The sequence below is a fragment of the Chiloscyllium plagiosum genome, chromosome 1 (assembly GCF_004010195.1).
Source record: "Chiloscyllium plagiosum isolate BGI_BamShark_2017 chromosome 1, ASM401019v2, whole genome shotgun sequence".
NCBI classification, from domain to species: domain Eukaryota; kingdom Metazoa; phylum Chordata; class Chondrichthyes; order Orectolobiformes; family Hemiscylliidae; genus Chiloscyllium; species Chiloscyllium plagiosum.
In genome coordinates this window covers 138,689,545-138,709,361 of record NC_057710.1, presented here as the reverse complement: position 1 = coordinate 138,709,361, position 19,817 = coordinate 138,689,545, and the positions used below count along the sequence as shown (strand labels likewise).

At 40.5% G+C, this 19,817-nt stretch overlaps 1 protein-coding gene across 5 annotated transcripts in view; it reads right to left on the bottom strand.

Annotated features, from left to right (window-relative positions):
- Positions 1-1,827: 1,827 nt before the first annotated feature.
- Positions 1,828-19,817, bottom strand: part of ablim2 (actin binding LIM protein family, member 2) — a 408,138-nt gene continuing 390,148 nt past the window's right edge. For all 5 annotated transcript variants that reach the window (XM_043698339.1, XM_043698331.1, XM_043698357.1 and 2 more), the window contains one exon: positions 1,828-4,653. In XM_043698339.1, coding sequence (XP_043554274.1) covers positions 4,540-4,653 — 114 coding nt within the window. In that variant the 3' untranslated portion in view covers positions 1,828-4,539. The remainder of the gene's footprint in view (positions 4,654-19,817) is intronic.

The following is a 19,817-nucleotide window of genomic DNA, read 5'->3' as shown; positions in this document are numbered from 1 at the left end:
AATTTTAAAATTCAATCTAATAATCATGAATAAAGTGATGACTGATTTTTGCAATCTGCAATAACTGTCCAAGTTGGGAAGTTAAATCATTCAATCGAGTGAAACATGACTAGAGAGAATATATCAATTAATAAATAAGGAGCTAGGTTATGTGAATTGGAATAGAAACTTTTCTCATAACCAAAACAAATGAAGTTTTGTTTAAGTGAGTCAAAATTCTATAGACATTTATACAGCACAACTGCTTTCCATCGATAACTGTTAAAAGCTGCAAGGAAAACAAATTTTACAGCTGTGGTTCTGAGAAACCAAGTTATATAAGCTGGAATTCACCACAAGACAGAATAAAATTCCCCCTATTTTGCAACAAGACGGAGTATACAAGTAAGCCATTGAAATTTGAGAAAAAAAGCTCAAGTTTCCTTTGTAAATCACAAGAAGCAATGCTGTATTTCAGTAACCTGACTTCAGCTTCGAACTGTAAGAGTACGACAGAAAAGTATTTTTAGAATGAAAGTGGTTTGCAATGCTTGCTGCTACAAATTACCTTTTGCCACATAGGTATGTGAAACTGATTAGGGTCAGTTTAGTTTAAATGGTATCTTTCATTGCCATTTGAAGGGAATTAGTCTGGTGAAACAGAGAAGTGTACATAGCTGAGCTTTACAATCTTTAATTCACCCAGTACCTGTATGAGAAACTGATAAAAATTTACAAAATATTGTTCTGAATGAATTCTGATTTTCTTTGTTTCAGTGATACTGAGATAAATAATCAGTTGCATGACAAGTATTGTTATACATTTTATTCTGTCAGCATTGAACAGTATTTGGATTTCAAAGGACTGTTTCCAAGGTCACACAATCATTTAAGTTTTGATTCAATATTTTTCTAATTTTTATTTGCACTACAATTCACATAAAATATTGATTTTTAATACAATAAAAATAATGCACTGGACAACTGTTTCCATATATTACCTATACTTAAGCTGCATTTAGACGATAAAGTATTGGTTGTACTGGGAGCTATTTTTGTTGTGTTGAGAATTAGTAGTTGCAAACTTCATATAATCTGTAGGAGGCATTGGAGGAGGTACCAGACTGCAGCAATTCATCAATCTTTTTACCACAGGCTGATTGCCATTAAGCTTACAAAGAGCTGCTATTGTAAACAGTTTCTATAATCTATAGCTTGCGAAAAGTAACTTTCTACTGTGTATTCAAACCAAATTTTCTATTTTTCAGTTGGAGCCAACAACTAATAACCAAATTATATTAGAGAATGTAAATAACTGAAAACTACAAAGAACACATATTCCATTGTCTAACATTTACTTTGCTGTATTTTACACAACTCAACATACATAATTTGAAATACACCTTGCAGTACGAATTTTATTCACTTGAAATCTATACTAAATCACACTCATACGCTGTGCCATAATATGCAATTCTCGGCATATTTGTTTATGTTTTACTCTTGCAATATTAGAGAAGGCAAATTTTAGGCTTTAAAATATAGTTATAGCATAGCATACAACTACATGTGATTCATCACTGAACACCAAGAGCCAAACATAACTTTTCTTTGATGAGTATGTGATTATTATGGATTAAAGGAAAATACACCACATATCCATTCGTACGCGCTGAAGTGAAAATGACTAACTTAGATCCTATCATATCTAAATAATCAAGTAAGTTACATTGTATATTTAGCTATCCTAAGTTACTGAAAACCCACTACAGTTTGTGGTATGTACCTATTCACAATTGCTCTTGAATTAAGTATGAGTATTAAATAAAAAAAATTCAGGTACATAGATTGGAGCTTTAATCTATTTATTGTAATTAATTGGAAATTTGAAATATCTGAAACTCATACAGCTCCTCTAAAATAGATCCTGTGTAAAACAAACATCTTGTGATTACACCAATGAAACTTGGTTACAACTGATAGACGTAAGAGCTCGCCAGAATCAATGCAAAATGTTCATCCAAGAATTTCCAACTGCTTGGTAAGTATCTTCAATAAATTATTCTTTAAGGTACCTCTAATTATGAATTTAGCAAATTCTTAAATAAAAACTTATAAAAATTCAGGCACTGGAAGTTGGAAACAGCTACTCCATAACTAATGGCACTGTGATCCTGGCTGGTGGTAAAATGTTTACAGTTTTTAATTCTTGCCTTTTTTTTTTATTTGTTACAGACAGAAATAAACACCAAAGCATGATCTACACACATGTATTGTGTTAGTGTTCTTTTTTGTATGCTCTGAAAATATTTCAAAACAATTATGAAGGAGTAATTTTATGGATTGCTTGTTTTAAAGCCTTTTAATAGTCTGACCATCATGGGCAGTATGCCCAAAATCTCAATGTGTCTTGGCATTGAGCCAGGCTCCCAGCACCAGAACAAATTTGCAAAGATCACCTCTTCCAACCATTGACTGCAGAAGTGATCTTTCTTTTCTTGTTGTCACCATGAAGTCCAAAACCTTTGCAATGGAAAATGCAATTACTAAAAGAATTTATAACTCATTCAATATTCACTGCAGTGAACCACAGACATGTTGCAATTCTGAGTTTTCAAAATAAACTTCTAGTGTTCTTCTGGTGCTCACTGTATACATTGACTAAAAGCAAAAATAATCTTTCGACTAAGCTCTTGGCATTTAGAAAAAAAGATTAAAGTATATGAGCAGTTCAGAGATTGAGAAGTTTTGGGGCAGATATTCCACATTACTGAATTTAGAAAGAAATGGGATATCTTGAAATGTTCAGTGAAGTAAAAAAAACTGTTTGAAGTGTTAAATAAAATTATTTTCAGTTTGAAGCACTCATGTCAGCATTAACCTCTTCCAGGTTATGTAACTAATACATCATTACCCTATCTTTTAAGAAGAGCACAGCAAAATTTAACAAAATTTGACTCCAAACTACATGATAAGATAGATGAAGATGGGGTAGGTTTTAATGATTATCAAACTGAAGAGAGGTGGGGAGGCTTGTGGGGTGGTGGGAGAATTCCAGGGTCTGGTGGGACAGCTGAAGACACAGCTAACAGTGGCAGAGTGATTAACATTGGGTGATTATAAGGAATTGAAGTGGAAGGGTGAATCACAGGGCTCCATCAGAAGGCCTGCTGATCATGGAACTGGATTTTTTGGTGGACTATGAGACTCGAGGTTGGAGCTTGGGTGGGTGGATCAGAAGACAGGAATGGGGTCCAGTCCTAGCGGTTGGAGATTTGAGGACTGGTAACAACAATGTATTGTTCATTCACATTTATATAAGCTAGAAACTTTGCTCAGAGGTCAGTGAGTGATATTACTGGTTAGCTTAGGGCAAACAAATGTTGCAGCCAGGATATGAAATCAGCATCAGAACTTTTATTGGGTTATAAAAAAAAACCATTTTTTTTCAGGCATGGGTAAAGGACCATTCTGGTTTGTCCCAACCCAACATTAATGTGCATACAATCCCTGCTGTCATTTTGGACATTTAGGAGCTAGTCCTTGAATTGGCATTCTGGCAAACAAAATGGTTTTCCATTCTCAGAGCTTCATTAAAATTTGGTTGCTTATTCAATTATATGTTCAAATTAATTTCAAGAACAATGTCAACTTAAGTGGGTTGGCTGTTCTACAGCTTACTGAAAAAATGCCTGAATTTGGAATGACACCAACCATCAATAACACAAAAAGCATCTAGATCCAAATTTGGACTGATTATAAGCAAGCAACAGTCAGCTAACATGTCACTCCCACAGACATAATGCAGTACTTTATTTTCTTGCAACATTTTAAAATATAGTCACTGTGAGTAGTCTAGATGTGCATTTAAGAAAAATGTTTGTGACATATTAATGGATGCTAATCTAGCAGATTACACACAATGCTAGCGTTTTGAGTATATGCCTGTGTATACTTGAATAAAGTGCAGCATCAGCTTTGCTATTCTGATTCGCATCAAACAACTCTTCCATAGCTATCTGTGAGAAGCAGTCATGAAACTCACATCTACTTCAATCACTAATCTCACATTTCCAATGCTAGTCCCCTTCCCACCAACTAGCAATTTTTTAGCAATAATCCATCATTGTACTAGAATGGTACTTAAGTATCTGAATCTTTCAATAAGATGATAACAAATTATTGCCAGTTGGAAATTTTTAAGCTATTTTGATCAAGATAAAGTGTACTTTGGATACTAAACCCCAAGCTGCCCTTTTCCCTCCCTCATTTGATAAGCAGTCCTATTATGCTATAGGTTAAATAGACAGCTATTTCTTAAGGGTTTTCAGCAAACAACAGTCGAAGCTTAGAGTTTAATGGCTATAATACTCGGCTTTTCATGCAAGGTTAGCAGAAACACAACCTGTAAGCCTGCACACGTTCTCAAAGCTGTTCTTTAATTCATCCATGATGAATTAACATACGATTTGTTCAAGTTCTGAGCACAGACTTTGTTTTCCTGGTAGAATCTTTTTGTCATGATGGACTTTCCCTGAATAAATTTATATAATTTACTGATCAAAAGAGCCGTGCTTTCTTCTTCATGTCATTTCTCTTCCATAGTGCGAGACGGTTAAATTCTTCTATAGTCAAACCAAACACCCGATAGAATTCCTCTGGAGACAAGTGCCGCTAGAAAAGAAATACATATTACTTTCAGTATTTATGCAATAAAAGAGAAAAATATTTATTAACAATTATTAGAACTTACAATCAAAAATGTAGAACATTTTAAATAAAACAATAATTTTGTTCAAAAAGAGTCTGATAAAGATTTAAATAATTTGGCATTAATCTGTGTTACTCTCAGACATTTACAGATCTGCTGTGCGTTTTCCAAAATTCCTACTTTGACAAAAAAAACCCAGAGAACTGCAAATGCTGGGAATCAGAAACAATGACTGAAATTGCTGGAATAACTCAGCAGGTCTGGCAGCATCTGCAGAGTTAACATTTCGGGTCCAGTGATTCTTCCTCAGAACGGAGTTTAGCTCAGAAAAGGTTGGTATATATGTTGAAGGTGGAGTGGGGGGGGAAGAAGAAAACGATAGATGGGAAACGAAACACAGAGAGAAAAGCAGTTGGGCAGACAAAGGAATGAGCAAAGGTCAGGCTGGTGGGATCAGTAATTGCTAATGAAAACCATTAGTAGCTGACAGTCTATTGTTTGTGGTAGCAGCCCATGTGATAACAAGGTTTGATGTATGGGGAAATGGATTAAGGACATGGGAGAAGTTGCTCAACCCCTAAAATTGTTGAAACTCGATAATGAGTCCAGAAAGCTCTAGGGTTCCCAAGAAGAAAACGAGATGCTATTCTTCCAACTTGTGCTGAGGTTCACTGGAGCAACAGAGCAAGCTTGAGACAGAGATGTTAGCTAGGGACAGTTGTGTATCGAGATGGCTGGCAACAGAAAGCTCTGGGTCATTTTTGTGGACAAAACTTAGGCATTCTGCAAAGTGGTTGCCCAGTCTGTGTCTCCCATGTCCTTACTCCAATCCCCGCAAACCAGGCCTTGTCATTCACACAGGCTGCTACCACAAACAACTCGTTGTCAGCCATTAATGATCCACATTAGCAGCTAAACATCCTCCTATGCTGATATTTACCCATTCCTTTATCTGTCCAACAGTTTTTCCCTCACTGGGCTCCATATCCACCTGTTGTTTACTTCTCCCTCCTTCCTTCACCCCATTTTCAGCATAGATACCAACCTTTTTCTAGTCACAATCAGTTCTGAAGAAGGATTACTGGACCTGAAACATTACCTCTGCTTTCTCTCCTCAGACCTGCTGAGGTTTTTCCAGCAATTTCTGCTTTAATTCTATTTTGATGTTGTGTGATATTTCTTAACTTTTATGTTAAATTTGGAAATAGTGAATGACTATTAGAAGTCATTAATCATAAACCTTTCCTGATTAAAGTTTCTTCTCAGAACTATTGAAGAGAATAATCTCTGTCAATGAACATGAATGCTGTTACTGGAGTCACAATATGTTACTGGAAAAAAAGAACACTTCTGCCAATATCTGTAACACTTGGGATAATTTTCACCATCATCACTTGGACAAGAATGGCAGGCTGGGTCATTATGGAATCTACCTAATTAAAAAAAAAAATCAGAGGAGATCCATTCCACCAGTTAACTAATCACTGATTGAGATGGCAGCAAATCTACCAAGATGTCTGCAACTTGAAAGCAATGTTACAAATGTACAATCTAATATCATAGGTTTTAAAGAAGAATGTGACTGAAGAACATTTCTGCTTTAAAAGTCTGTACATTGGAAATTAAGTTTTAAAAAGGTCTCTTCAAGATGAAGGGCAACATCAAGCCATGTCTATTACAGTGAACTTACTCAAAGCGTACTGAACTTTGTCTCAGTTTCAAAGAAGGAAAGATTTAGGAATGTTCCAAGCAGTTGGCAACTCATACATTCTTCCTAAGATCATAACAATTCTTCCTGCCTCAGCAGAAAGCAAAGTGGGAGCCATTCAAATTGACAACTAGGTCACGTGAAAAGTTGATTGCCTCAGCTCTTTTTGTAGTCATCACAAAAAGTTTCAGCATTTATTTTCCATCCTCATTGACCCTTGAACTGAGTGACCTGCTGGGTAATTAAGAGTCAACCACAGACCAGGTAAGGATGCCAGATTTCTTTCTTTAAAAGGACATTCATTTACCAGATGGATTTTTATGACATTGGCAGTAATTTCATTGTTGCCTTTAGTCTACCTTTTAATTCTAGATTTCTACTGAATTTAAATTTCACCATCTGCCACAGTGGGATTTAAACCCCTTACATCAAAGCATTAGTTTGGATCTCTGGGTTACTAGTCCAGTGACATTACCACTACGCTACTGCCTCCACTTAAAAACAATACAGGGAGGTAAAAACAATGACTGCAGATGCTGGAAACCAGATTCTGGATTAGTGGTGCTGGAAGAGCACAGCAATTCAGGCAGCATCCGAGGACAGGCTTGTCCTCGGATGCTGCCTGAATTGCTGTGCTCTTCCAGCACCACTAATCCTTAAAAACAATACAGTCTAGCCCAAACTCCAACCGGTCACATAACTGAATTGATGACTCATCAGTCTGGAGCAGACACTTTTGCAAGTTGAAACTGTATAAAACTGAGTATACAGCCATCAGTCAAATCATCATACAGACTACACAGCAGAATTCCAAGCAGCCTGTGATAAAAAAACCTTTAAAGGCGAGTTTTGACTAAGGGAAGAACAAAGGAAAAATATATACTGAGAAACAGATACTGCTCTGTTGAAGATATTTAGGCAGAAAGTGTCAAAACCACAGAACTACTCATACAGCACAGAAACAGACCCTTCAGTCCAACTTGTCCACGCTGAATGGATATTCCAATCTAACCTAGTCCCATTTACCAGTATTTGGCCCATATCCCTCTAAACCCTTCCTATTTATTTTGCCAACTGGCTTTTAAATTGTAATTGCACCCATTTCCATCACTTCCTCTGACAGCTCATTCCACACATGCACCACCCTCTGCATTACAATTAAGTCTCGGGTCATTTTAAAATTTTTTCCCTCACACTTTAAATCTATGCCCTCTCGTTTTGGACTCCCCTACCCTGGAAAGAAAGATCTTGGCTATTCACTCTATCCATGCCCTTCATGATTTTACAAATCTCTATATAGTCCCCCATCTCAGTTTCCAATGTTCCAGGGAAAAAAGCCCCAGCCTATTCAACCCTCCAGTCCAAGCAACATTTTGTAAATCTTTTCTGCACCTTCTCAAGTTTAACAACTTCCTTCCTATAGAAGGGTGACCAGAAGGAATCTTGTTTCCTTCACAAAATCTGTTCTCAGGACATTAATGATTGGACAAAAGAATTTAATGCATTTCTTCAAGTTTGCATATGGCATTTAGCTGGCAGTGTGTGCTGTGAGGAGGATGCTAAGAGGCTGCAGTGTGACTTGGACAGACTGGCAGAGTGGACAAATACAAAATAATGTTAATAAATGTGAGGTTATCCACTTTGGTCACAAAAACAGGAAGGCAGATTATTATCTGAATGGTGGCAGTTTAAGAAAGGTTGAGATACAAAGAGTCCTGGATGTCATCATGGAACAGTTCCTGAAGGTTAGCATGCAGGTGCAGCAGGCACTGAGGAAAGTTAATGGCATGCTCTCCTTCATAGCAAGAGAATTTGAGTACAGAAGTAGTGATGTCTTACTGCGGTATTATGGGGCCTTGGTGAGGCCACACCTTGAGTACTGTGTGCAGTTTTCATCTCAGTCTGAGGAAGGACATTCTTGCTATCGAGGGAGTCCAGTGAAGGTTCACCAGACTGATTCCCAGGATGGCAAGACTGCCATATGAAGAAAGACTGGGTTGACTGGGCTCATATTCACTGGAATTTAGAAGGATGAGAGAAGATCTTATAGAAACATACAAAATCCTGATGAGACATCAGGATTAGAACTTCGTGGGAGTCTGAGAAGGTAAGAGATACAAAACCTTACCTCGTGGATTTGGAACTGGAGATGAGCAGGAGCAGATAGAGAGCAGGCTGGGAAGGTATGAGTGTCTGATTCTGAGGGGGAAACCGAAAAGTGACATCACAGGGAGCTGTGATTTGATTGGCTAAATTTGAATCTGTGTTAAACTGAATCTTGCTAATTTATTGGTTACAACTTATGTATTGGTCACAAATTGCATAAGCAGAGATAGAAAAACAGTTACAAATTTAAGAAAAACAAATTCAAAACAATTAAATGAAATAAGGAGGGAGGGTCACATGTTGTGCTATTTCTGCATGTGGGAGCTGGTGGACCCCACTGTGGTTCCCAGTGACCATGTCTATAATAAATGTTGGTTGCTGGAAGAACTTCGGCTCAGAGTCAATGAGCTGGAGTCTGATCTTCAAACATTGGGACACATCAGGGAGGAGGAGAGTTACCTGGATGCTGTGTTTCAGCAGACAGTCACACCCCTTAGACTAACTAACTCAAATTCAGCTGGTGGTCAGGGACAGGAGGGTGTGGCTGGGAGTGAGGCAGGTAGAGGGATCCAGGAGGTAGAATAACAGGTACGTCAGCCCCTGGCCTTTTCCAACAGGTTCAAGAGTGTTGTTCCCTGTGTGGCCGGGAATGGGGACTTCAGGGAGGATGAATTGACTCACCGCAGCAGCATCATGGTGCAGGAAGCCATTCAAGTGGGGGTGGGAGGGACAGAAGAGAAATATCAATGTAATTGGGGATAGTATTGTTAGAGGCATAGACACTGTTCTCTGTGACCAGGATCAACAGTCCAGAAGGTTGTGTTGCCTGACTGGTACTCTGGTTTGGAATATCTCATCTGGTCTGCAGAGGAACTTGGAGTGGGAGGGCAAGATCCAATGGTCATGGTTCACATGGGTACCAATGACATAGATACCAATGACATAGATAAAACTAGGGCAGAGGTTCTGGTAAGGGAGTATGAGCAGCCAGGAGCTAAATTAAAAAGCAGAGCAAAAAGGTAATAATCTCTGAATTACTATCTGAGCCATGAGCTAATTGGCACAGGGTCAATAAGATTAAACAGGTAAAAGTGTAGCTCAAAGATTGGTGTGGGAAAAATGGTTTTCAATTCAGGAGACATAGGCACCAGTACCTATGAAGAAGGATCTGTTCGGATGAGATGATCTTTATCTGAACTGCGCTGGGACCACACTCCTAGTGAATCGCTGTACACAGGGCTTTAAACTAAATTGGAGGGGTGCAGATATAGGGGAAATTCGAAAACCTGAATTGAAGGAGGAGATAAGAGTGCAGAACTCAGGAGAGGTTATTAAAATCTCCAGCAGAGACACAAATAGGACAGAGTGTATGGAAAGGATTAGTAATCAAACTTCAAGCTCACTGGACAAATGAATGACAATGAGAAGAGGACCAGTTAATACACGACTGAAGGTGTTAAATCTGAATGCATGCAGTATAAGGAATAATGTAAATGAGCTTGTGGTGCAGATCGAAGTCGGCAGGTACGATGTAGTGAGCATCACGGAGAGATGGCTGCAAGGAGAGAATGATTGGGAGCTGAATAGTCAAGAATATACATCCTATTGAAAAGATAGGCAAGTGGGCAAAGAGGATTAGATTACTTAGTGTGGAAACAGGCCCTTTGGCCCAACAAGTCCGCACTGACCCTCCGAAGAGCAATCTATCCAGACCCATTCCCCTACATTTACCCCTTCACCTAACACTACAGGCAATTTAGCATGGCCAATTTACCTAACCTGCACATCTTTAGACTGTGGGAGGAAACCAGAGCACCCAGAGGAAACCCATGCAGACACAGGGAGAATGTGCAAACTCCACACAGATAATTGCCCGAGGTGGGAATTGAACCTGGGTCTCTGGCACTGTGAGGCAGCAGTGCTAACCACTGTGCCACCGTGCCTTATTAGTAAGGACTCAAATTAAATCAATAGTAAGAAAGAATGTAGGGTCACATAGTGTAGAATCTTTGTGATTAGAACTGAGGAACCACAAAGGTGAAAAAAACCATAGTTGGAGTTATGCACAGGCCTCCAAACAACAAGCAACTGGGGCGCAAGGTACACCAAGAGCTAGAAAAGACGTGCAGGAAAGGCAAAGTTACAGTGATCACGGGGGATTTCAATATGCAGGTGGACTGGGAAAATCAGGTTGGTAGTGGATTACAAGAAAAGGAATTTGTGGAATGTCTATGAGATGGCATTTTGGAGCAGCTTGTGTTGGAGCCCACTAGGGAACAGGCAATACTGGATTTAGTGTTGCGCAATGAGGCAGACTTGAAAAGGGAGCTCAAGGTGAAGGAACCCTTTGGAGGCAGTGACCATAATATGATTGAATTTACTTTGCAATGTGAGACGGAGAGGGTAGAATCAGACGAAATGGTATTACCGCTGAATAAAGACAACTCCAGAGGTATGAGGGACAAGCTGGGTAGAGGAGAAAGTGAGGTCTGCAGATGCTGGAGATCAAAGTTGAAACTTTATTGCTGGAACAGCACAGCAGGTCAGGCAGCATCCAGGGAACAGGAGATTCGACGTTTCGGGCACAGGCCCTTCTTCAGGAATCTTTTTTTAATGGATGGTCTGGGAGAAAACATCGAATCTCCTGTTCCCTGGATGCTGCCTGACCTGCTGTGCTGTTCCAGCAATAAAGTTTCAACTTTGATCTCCAGCATCTGCAGACCTCACTTTCTCCTCGAAGAATTTAGAAGCTGAATAGCCTCCTCCTGTTCCTGTGTTATACACTCAAGAGGCAATAGAGTTTCAGAGATGTACAGCACAGAAAAATACCTTTCGGTCTGATCGTCCATACCGACCAAATATCCTAAATAAATTTCGTCCCCTTTGCCAGCACTTGGCCCATCTCCCTCTAAACACTTCCCATGCATGTATCCATCCAAATGCCTTTTAAATGGTGTAACTCTACCTGCCTCCACCACCTCTTTTGGCTGTTCAATCCATACACACAGCAGTCTTTGTGTGAAAAGGTTGTCCCTCATGTTCCTTTTTAAATCTTTCCCCTCTCACCTTAAACCTTTGTCTTCTAATTTTGTCTTCTAATTTTGGACTCGCCAATCCTGTTTAAAAGACGTTGACTGTTTACCTTATCTATGCCCCTCATGATTTTATAAACCTCTCTAAGCTTACCCCTTAATCTCCTGCACTCCAGGCGGAGACACATGCGGCGATGTGGTCCAAATGTAGGTTGCTGACGTCACTGGGGGCGGAAGTAGCTGCGGCGACCACGGAGACAGAGTTCTTCCCCATAGCCGCGGAGGTCGCCAATCTGTTGGCGATTGTCTTCATGACGATCGCAGAGCAGGTTGTCTGTGCGGCGATCCCGGAGGCGGTAGTTTGGGCCGCGATCATGAAGGTTGCGAGGTCAGTGGGGGCGGAAGTGACGTCATCGTTGACGGCGTCTGCGGCTCTTACCGCGGGCGCTGTAGCGGCCGCGTGTGTAATGGCGCCGGACTGGTTTCGGAGGCCGATGGAAGTTTCTGGAACGGTTGAAGAATCCGGAGTTTGGGGGTAAGTGCATGAAAGTTTTTGGTACTTACTGCCTTTTTTAGTTCCCCTCTGTTGGTCTTTGTAAGCATCCCAATCCTCTGGTTTCCCACTACCCTTCATCACATTCCTGAAGAAGGGCCTGTGCCCGAAACGTCGAATCTCCTGTTCCCTGGATGCTGCCTGACCTGCTGTGCTGTTCCAGCAATAAAGTTTCAACAAGCTGGGTAGAATTGACTAGGAGAGGAGCCTAGCAGGAAAGACAGTGGAACAGCAATGGCTGGAGTTTCTGGGAGTAATTCAGGAAACACAACAGAGATTCATCCTGAGGAAAAAGAAGCATGGTACAGGAGGATGAGACAAGGCAGGGATAGCATGAAACCAAAAGATAAAGCATATAATGTGATGAAGGGCAGTGGGAAACCAGAGGATTGGGATGCTTACAAAGACCAACAGAGGGGAACTAAAAAAGAAATAAGGAGGGAAAAGATTAAATATGAGGGTAAGCTAGCCAGTAACATAAAGGAAGACTGTAAGAGTTTCTTTAAATATATAAAGGGCAAAAGAGGACATTGGGCTGCTGGATAATGACACTGGAGAGATATTATGGGGAACAAGGAAATGGTTGAGGAATTGAATAGTTACTTTGTGTCAATCTTCACATTGGGAGACACAAGTAATATCCCAAACATTCAAGAGAGAGGGGACACAGCAGAGTATGGTTGCCATCACCAAGGAAAAGATGCTAGAAAAACTGAATGGTGGGTAAATCACACAGACCAGATGGACTACACTCCAGCATTCTAAGGGAGATAGCTGAAGAGATAGGGAGGCATTGGTGGTGATCTTTCAGGAATCACTAGAATCAGTGAGGGTCCCAGAGGACTGGAAAATGACTAATATGACACCCTTCTTTAAAAAGTAAGGCAAAAGACAGAAAATTACAGACCGATTAGCTAGTCAGTCATGGGTAAGATCCTGGAATCCATTGTGAAGGATAAGATTGCTCAATACTTGGAAGTGTACAGCAAAATAGGACAACATCAGTGTGGTTTCATCAAGGGGTGGTCATGCCTGACAAATCTGCTGGAATTCTTTGATGAGGTAATGAGGTTAGACCAATGAGAGTCAATGGATGTTATCTTCAAGAAGGCCTCTGACAAGGTGGCGCACAGGAGGCTACTGAGTAAGGTAAGGGCTCATGGTGTCAGAGGCAATGTGCTTGCATGGATAGAAGCTTGGCTCTCTGACAGAAAGCAAAAAGGTTCATCTCAGGATGGCAGCTGGTGACAAGTGGTATTCTGCAAGGCTCAGTGTTGGGACCACAACTTTCCACTTTATACATTAACAATCTAGATGAAGGAATTGAAGGCATTCTGGCTAAACTTTCAGACGTTAGGTAGAGGGACACCTGTTCTGCACTTGGCCCATATCCCCCTAAACCCTTCCTATTCATACACCAATCCAGAAGACTTTTAAATGTTGCAATGGTATCAGTTTCCGCCACTTCATCTGGCAGCTCATTCCATACTCGCACCATCCTCTGCGTGAAAAAGTTGCCCCTTAGGTCCCTTTTATATCTTTCCCCTCTCACCCTAAACCTTTGCCCTTATGTTCTGGACTCTCCCACCTCAAGGAGAAGACTTTGTTTATTTACATTATGCATGCCCCTCATGATTTTATAAATCTCTATAAGGTCACAAATTTGGCAATTATACCTTCTGTCAGTTGAATGATGTCATTTCTATAAATGATAAACAATTGAAGTCCCAGCACCAATCCCTGTGGCACATCATTCATTATATTTTGCCAAACCCAAAATGACCTATTTACACCTAACCTCTGCTTCCTGCTAACAAGCAAATCTTCTATCCATGTCAATATGCTATTCTCTACACCAACAAATTTATCTTCTGCAATTACCTTTAATATGCTGCCTTATCAAATGCCTTCTGGAAATCTAAGCATAGTACAACTACATGTTTCCCTTTCAACACAGCACAATTACCTTTATCTCCTCAAAGAGCGACAACAGATTGGTCAAACATGAATTCCCTTTCATAAAACCATGTTGACTCTTCCTGCTTATATGTTATAGTAGATGGAAATGTGTTGCTGGAAAAGCGCAGCAGGTCAGGCAGCATCTAGGGAACAGGAGAATCGACGTTTCGGGCATTAGCCCTTCTTCAGGAATGCCCGAAACGTCGATGTTATAGTACCCTGATATAACTTCTTTAATAATAATTTCTAACATTTTCTCAATGACAGATACTAAGTTAACTGGTTTGTACTTTCATGTTGTCTGTCTCTGTTTCAGGGGAAAAAAAATGACATTTGCTACCTTTCAATTGAATGGGATTCTCCCTGAATCAAGGGAATTCTATAAAATTAAAGCCAATGTATTCATTATCTCACTAGCTACTCTTTTTCAGACCATAGGATGAAGTCCATCAGGACTTAGGCATTTGTCAGCCCGCAAGTCTAACAATTTACTCAGTACAACTTCTTTGTTGATTGTACTTTTCCTGAGTTGCTTAAATGCAAATGGAATATTGTCCTTCATTGCGAGAGGGATGGAGTTTAAAAATTCGGAGGTTACGCTTCGGCTAAATACAGTGCTGGTGAGACCACATCTGAAATAGTGTGTACAGTTTTGGTCTCCTTACTTGAGAACAGATGTACTGGCACTGGAGGAGTGCAGATGAGGTTCAGTAAGTTGATTGTTGAGTTGAAAGGATTGGCTTATGAGAAGAGATAGAGTAGACTGATACTATATTCATTGGAATTTAGGAGATTGAGGGGGGAATCTTATAGAAACATATATGTGGGGTGGTTCAGTGGTTAGCACAGCTGCTTCACAGCACCAGGGACCCGGGTTTGATTCCCACTTTGGGTGACTGTCTGTGTGGAGTTTGCACATTCTCCCTGTGTCTGCGTGGGTTTCCTCCAGATGCTCCGGTCTCCTCCCACAATCCAAAGAAATGTGTGATTTGGAAATGCTGGTCAGGTGAATTGGCCATGCTAAACTGCCCCATAGTTTTAGGTATGTTAGTCAGGGGTAAATGTAGGGTAATGGGTCTGGGTAGGTTACTCTTCAGACGGTCAGTGTGGGCTTATTAGGCGAGGGGCCTGTTTCCATACTATAGGTAATCTTAAAAAAAATTATGAAGGGAATAGGTAAGATATGGAATTCCCTGCCCAGTGAAGCAGTTTTTAAGGCCAAGATAGATGGATTTTTGAACAATAAAAGAATTAAGGGCCATAGTGAGTGGGCAGCGAAATGGAGCTGAGTCCACAAAAAGATCAGTCATGATTTTATTGAATGGCAAAGCAGGCTTGATGGGCCAGGTGACCTACTCCTGCTTTTTCTTATGTTCCTCACTGTCTCCTACTTCCTGATTTAGTGCTACTCTGGGATGTTACTTGTATCCTCTATAGTGAAGGCAGATGCAAAATACCTCTTAAATTCACCTGTCATTTCCTTATTTTGCAATAATAATTCTCTGGTCTCACTTGATTTAGGACTAATACTCATTTTGTGAACTCTTTTCTTTAAATTTTTATTGAAACTCTTGTAATCTGATTATTTTTCTTTTGCACTGCATTTTATCTCCTCCTTATTCCGTTTTCAGTCTTTGTCTTTATTCTTTGATTTTTGTTATATTCTGGCCAATTTTAAGATGTGACACCTATCTTTGCAAAACTATAAGCTTTATCTTTTAATTTGATACTACCTTTAACATTGATAGTTAATCACGGACTTTTCGGCTATCCTTTGGAATTTGGTTCACTTGTTTGGAATGTATCTTTTCTATTCTGAATATCCCCTTAAGTATCTGCCAATGAATTTCTACTGATGTATCCCTTAACATCAGTAAGTTGGCTAATTAGCCAACTCACCTTAGCTCTGATTTCATGCCATTATAATTGCCTTTATTGGAATCATTTAAAAATTCTTGGATACACTCCTCTCACCCTCAAAACACATGTAAAATTCAATTGTATTACAGTCGCAGTAACCTGGAGAACCTTCACTGTGAGACCATTAATAAATCCTATCTCTTTGTATGATACCAAGTCTAGGAGAGCCTGATTCATGCTGGCTCCAGAATATACCATTCTTAGAAACATTCTTTGAATTCCTCATCTAGGCTATGTTTGCCAATCTGACTTTTCTAGTCAATACGAAGATTAAAATCCACCAGGATTATCACCATGCATTTCTGACAAATGCTCATTGTCCTTTATCCCTACCCCAGTGGTTACTGCTAGGGGCCTGTATAATACTCCCACAAGTGACCTTTTACCTTTATAATTTTTTCAATTCTTCCTGACTGTTTCCATGTCTTGATTTCCTGAACTTCACACATCCCTCTCTAGTATCATTACTCTCTGCAAATACCATAATTATCTCTCAGAGCTACCCCTCCAAATTTCTTATCATTCCTAAGTGTTTTGTACCCTTCAAGATTCAAATCCCAATTTATGTCACATATTGGGACATTCTTCTTGTATGTATTCTTTTAACTTTATCTATAATTTTTTTGAACTTGGGACCTGCCATTTCTTATGAATAATTTTTTCCCTTTATACTTAATGAACCTTTTGGAATAACTTGTAATAAACCAACCTTTTGTCTGTTCAAATGAGTACTTGACTGTTGGAATCATTAAAAAAACTGCATGACCTACAGTCAAAGTGTGGTGCTGGAAAAGCACAGCAGGTCAGGCAGTTTCCGAGGAGCAGGAGAGTCGATGTTTTGGGCATAAGCTCTTCATCAGTGATGAATGAAGGACTTATGCCCAAAACGTTGACTCTCTTGTTCCTCGGATGCTGCCTGACCTGTGGTTTTCTAGCACCACACTTTTAAACTCTGACTCTCCAGCATCTGCAATCCTCACTTTCTCTCACTGCAAGATCTACAGTACAGTGGTCATATAGTGAACATGTTTGGTTCTCATGATGGCAACCTACAACATCTGGAAAGAAGAGTTTGCATTTTCTATTGATGCTTGCGGTAAATATCCTCAGCAGTAATACTGAACACTTGAATCCTCTTTATCTTGTACACAAAATCATAGTGCAATGGATCCTGGATAAGATGTCTCAGAGCTGTCAATCAATAAATGTTTACCCTTGACTTTATAAATGAAGAACTGCAGCTGCTGGAGATCTGAAACAAAACAGGAAGTGTTGGAGGAATTCAGCAGGACTGGCAGCATTTGTAGATAGAAAAACAGAGTTAATGTTTTGAATCCAGTCATCCTTCATCAGAACTGACAATAGGAGAGAGGTTGCAGAGGAGACTACCATCCTTGTTCCCATGACTTAGCTGGGCAGCATGGTGGCTCAGTGGTTAGCACTGCAGCCTCACAGCGTCATAGACCAGGGTTTGATTCCAGTCTCAGGCAACTGTCTGTGTGGAGATTGTATGTTATCCCTGTGTCTGCATGAGTTTCCTCTGGGTGCTCCAGTTTCCTCCCACAGTCCAAAGCTGTGCAGGTCAAGTCGCTTGGCCATGCTCAATTGCCCATAGTGTTAGGTACATTTGTCAGAGGGGAAATAGGTCTGGGTGGGTTACTCATTAGAGGGTCAGTGTGGATTTGTTGTGCCAAATAGCCTGCAGGAAATCTAATTACAGTGCACAAAACAATGCAGTTAACCTCACCGTGATTTCACATCATTCAGTTTCTGATCAACCCCATATGACCTTATTATAGTTCTAACACATACAAAGGTTTCTGTCTCCTATTTCTCTTATTCAATCACGTTGGGATGGATCACTGCCTCTCTTTCTGCTTGTGTTCAGGTAATCAAGCCTGATTCTGTACTTACTGCTTTTGATCAAAAGCTGCTGCTTCCTTTCATGTACAGCTATTGAACATGTTCCAAACCCTACAAGTGGCACAGACAATCTGTTTCCATTCTTCTTGCAGTAGATGGCACTCCACAGGAAGGAGTGCATAACAATGAAATGGATATCCTGTGTCAATGTGAACCTGGCACCAACAAAGATCCATCATCAAAAAAGGCAAAAAGGAAAGTGAAACATTGAAGATGGTCATTAGAGCCAATTTGGGCTTTTCCCTCCTTTTACTCTTTTTGTTGAAACTTTTTCACATACACATTCAGCATGACACCCTGACAATGCCACATGAATACTCTCTCTTCCTTTATCTAAACTTGTAAAACTAAAGAAACCATAAATAGCTTAAATTAAACTTTTAAAAATTTTCATTGCTAATATGGAAGAGAATTCCTTTCCATTTCACCAAATCTGTCAAAATGCCATGATGTTTATGGGGAGGAAGGGAGGGAAATGGGTGAGCCAGACAACAGCTAGGAGACAGGTCATGCTGGGGGAGGGATGTCAGGCCTTGGGCTTTGGGGGAGAAGTGGGGTGGAGAAAGGTTGACAGGAAAACGGTGGGATCACGGAGGAGGAACAATACTGTGGAAGGAAAGAGAATGCGGGCTGCAGGAGGTTGGAGGAAATGAGGGAATGGAGAGATGGGCAAGAGTCTGAAGCACAATCACAGGTGATTGGCAATGGAAAAGACATTACACTGGGAAGAGAAATTGTGGTGAAGTGCATTCGCAAGATCCTGGGCAGAAAGGTCAGTAGGGGTTCAGAGCATCGTGAAGAGATGACAGCAAGGAAGAGATACCATGCCACCAAAAGAAGATTGAAGTCTTAGGGCCAATGTTCAAACTTTTCATTGACCATGTTTTAAATAATGTAAACATGCTAATATTAGGCATCGAGTCAGCACCAGACAGAAATGAAGGTCATTATGCATTTTTGTATAATTTTTCATTAAGGTTTTTACACGCAAAGCTTTAACCAATATTTCTTTATTAAGTACCCATCAACATGTAATATGTATTCAGCATTAATTCTTGCATTGTTCGAAAGCAAATCTCCAGCTCTATGTCCTATTTTAAGTCTTCCTGATTTCTTCTTTTTCAGCAATCAAGAAAATAATAAGAATGCATTAACAATAACGCATTTCCAGTGCGAGCAGCAGCGAAGGTAAGACCGTTTGGTTTTAAAAGTGCTTACCGGTAGCGGGCAGCGGTGTTTTTTTTTCTCTTTCACTCTCTCTTCACAGAAAGAGCGGGAGCACCAGGGGGAAGTGACGACGACCAGAGGGGCAGCCGAGACCCGGAAGCAGTTAGTGTAAGCTTACCTGGGTAGGTTTTTTTCCCCCTTTAAAAGCGCGAAGGAATTTCTCTTTCACTCTCTCTTCACAGAAAGAGCGGGAGCACCAGGGGGAAGTGACAACGACCAGAGGGGCAGCCGGGACCCGGAAGCAGTTAGTGTAAGCTTACCTGGGTAGGTTTTTTTCCCCCTTTAAAAGCGCGAAGGAATTTCTCTTTCACTCTCTCTTCACAGAAAGAGCGGGAGCACCAGGGGGAAGTGACGACGACCAGAGGGGCAGCCGAGACCCGGAAGCAGTTAGTGTAAGCTTACCTGGGTAGGTTTTTTTCCCCCTTTAAAAGCGCGAAGGAGAGACTCACGTTTGGTATGTTGCCTCCCAGGTGCAAGGGTACGTGATGTCTCTGATCGTGTTTTCCGGGTCCTGGAGGGGGAGGGGGAGCAGCCCGAAGTCGTGGTCCATATTGGCAACAACGACATAGGTAGGAGGAGTGCCGAGGATGTTAGACAGGCATTCAGGGAGCTAGGTTGGAAGCTCAGAGATAGAACGAACAGAGTTGTTGTCTCTGGTTTGTTACCCGTGCCACGTGATAGAGATTCAAGGAATAGGGA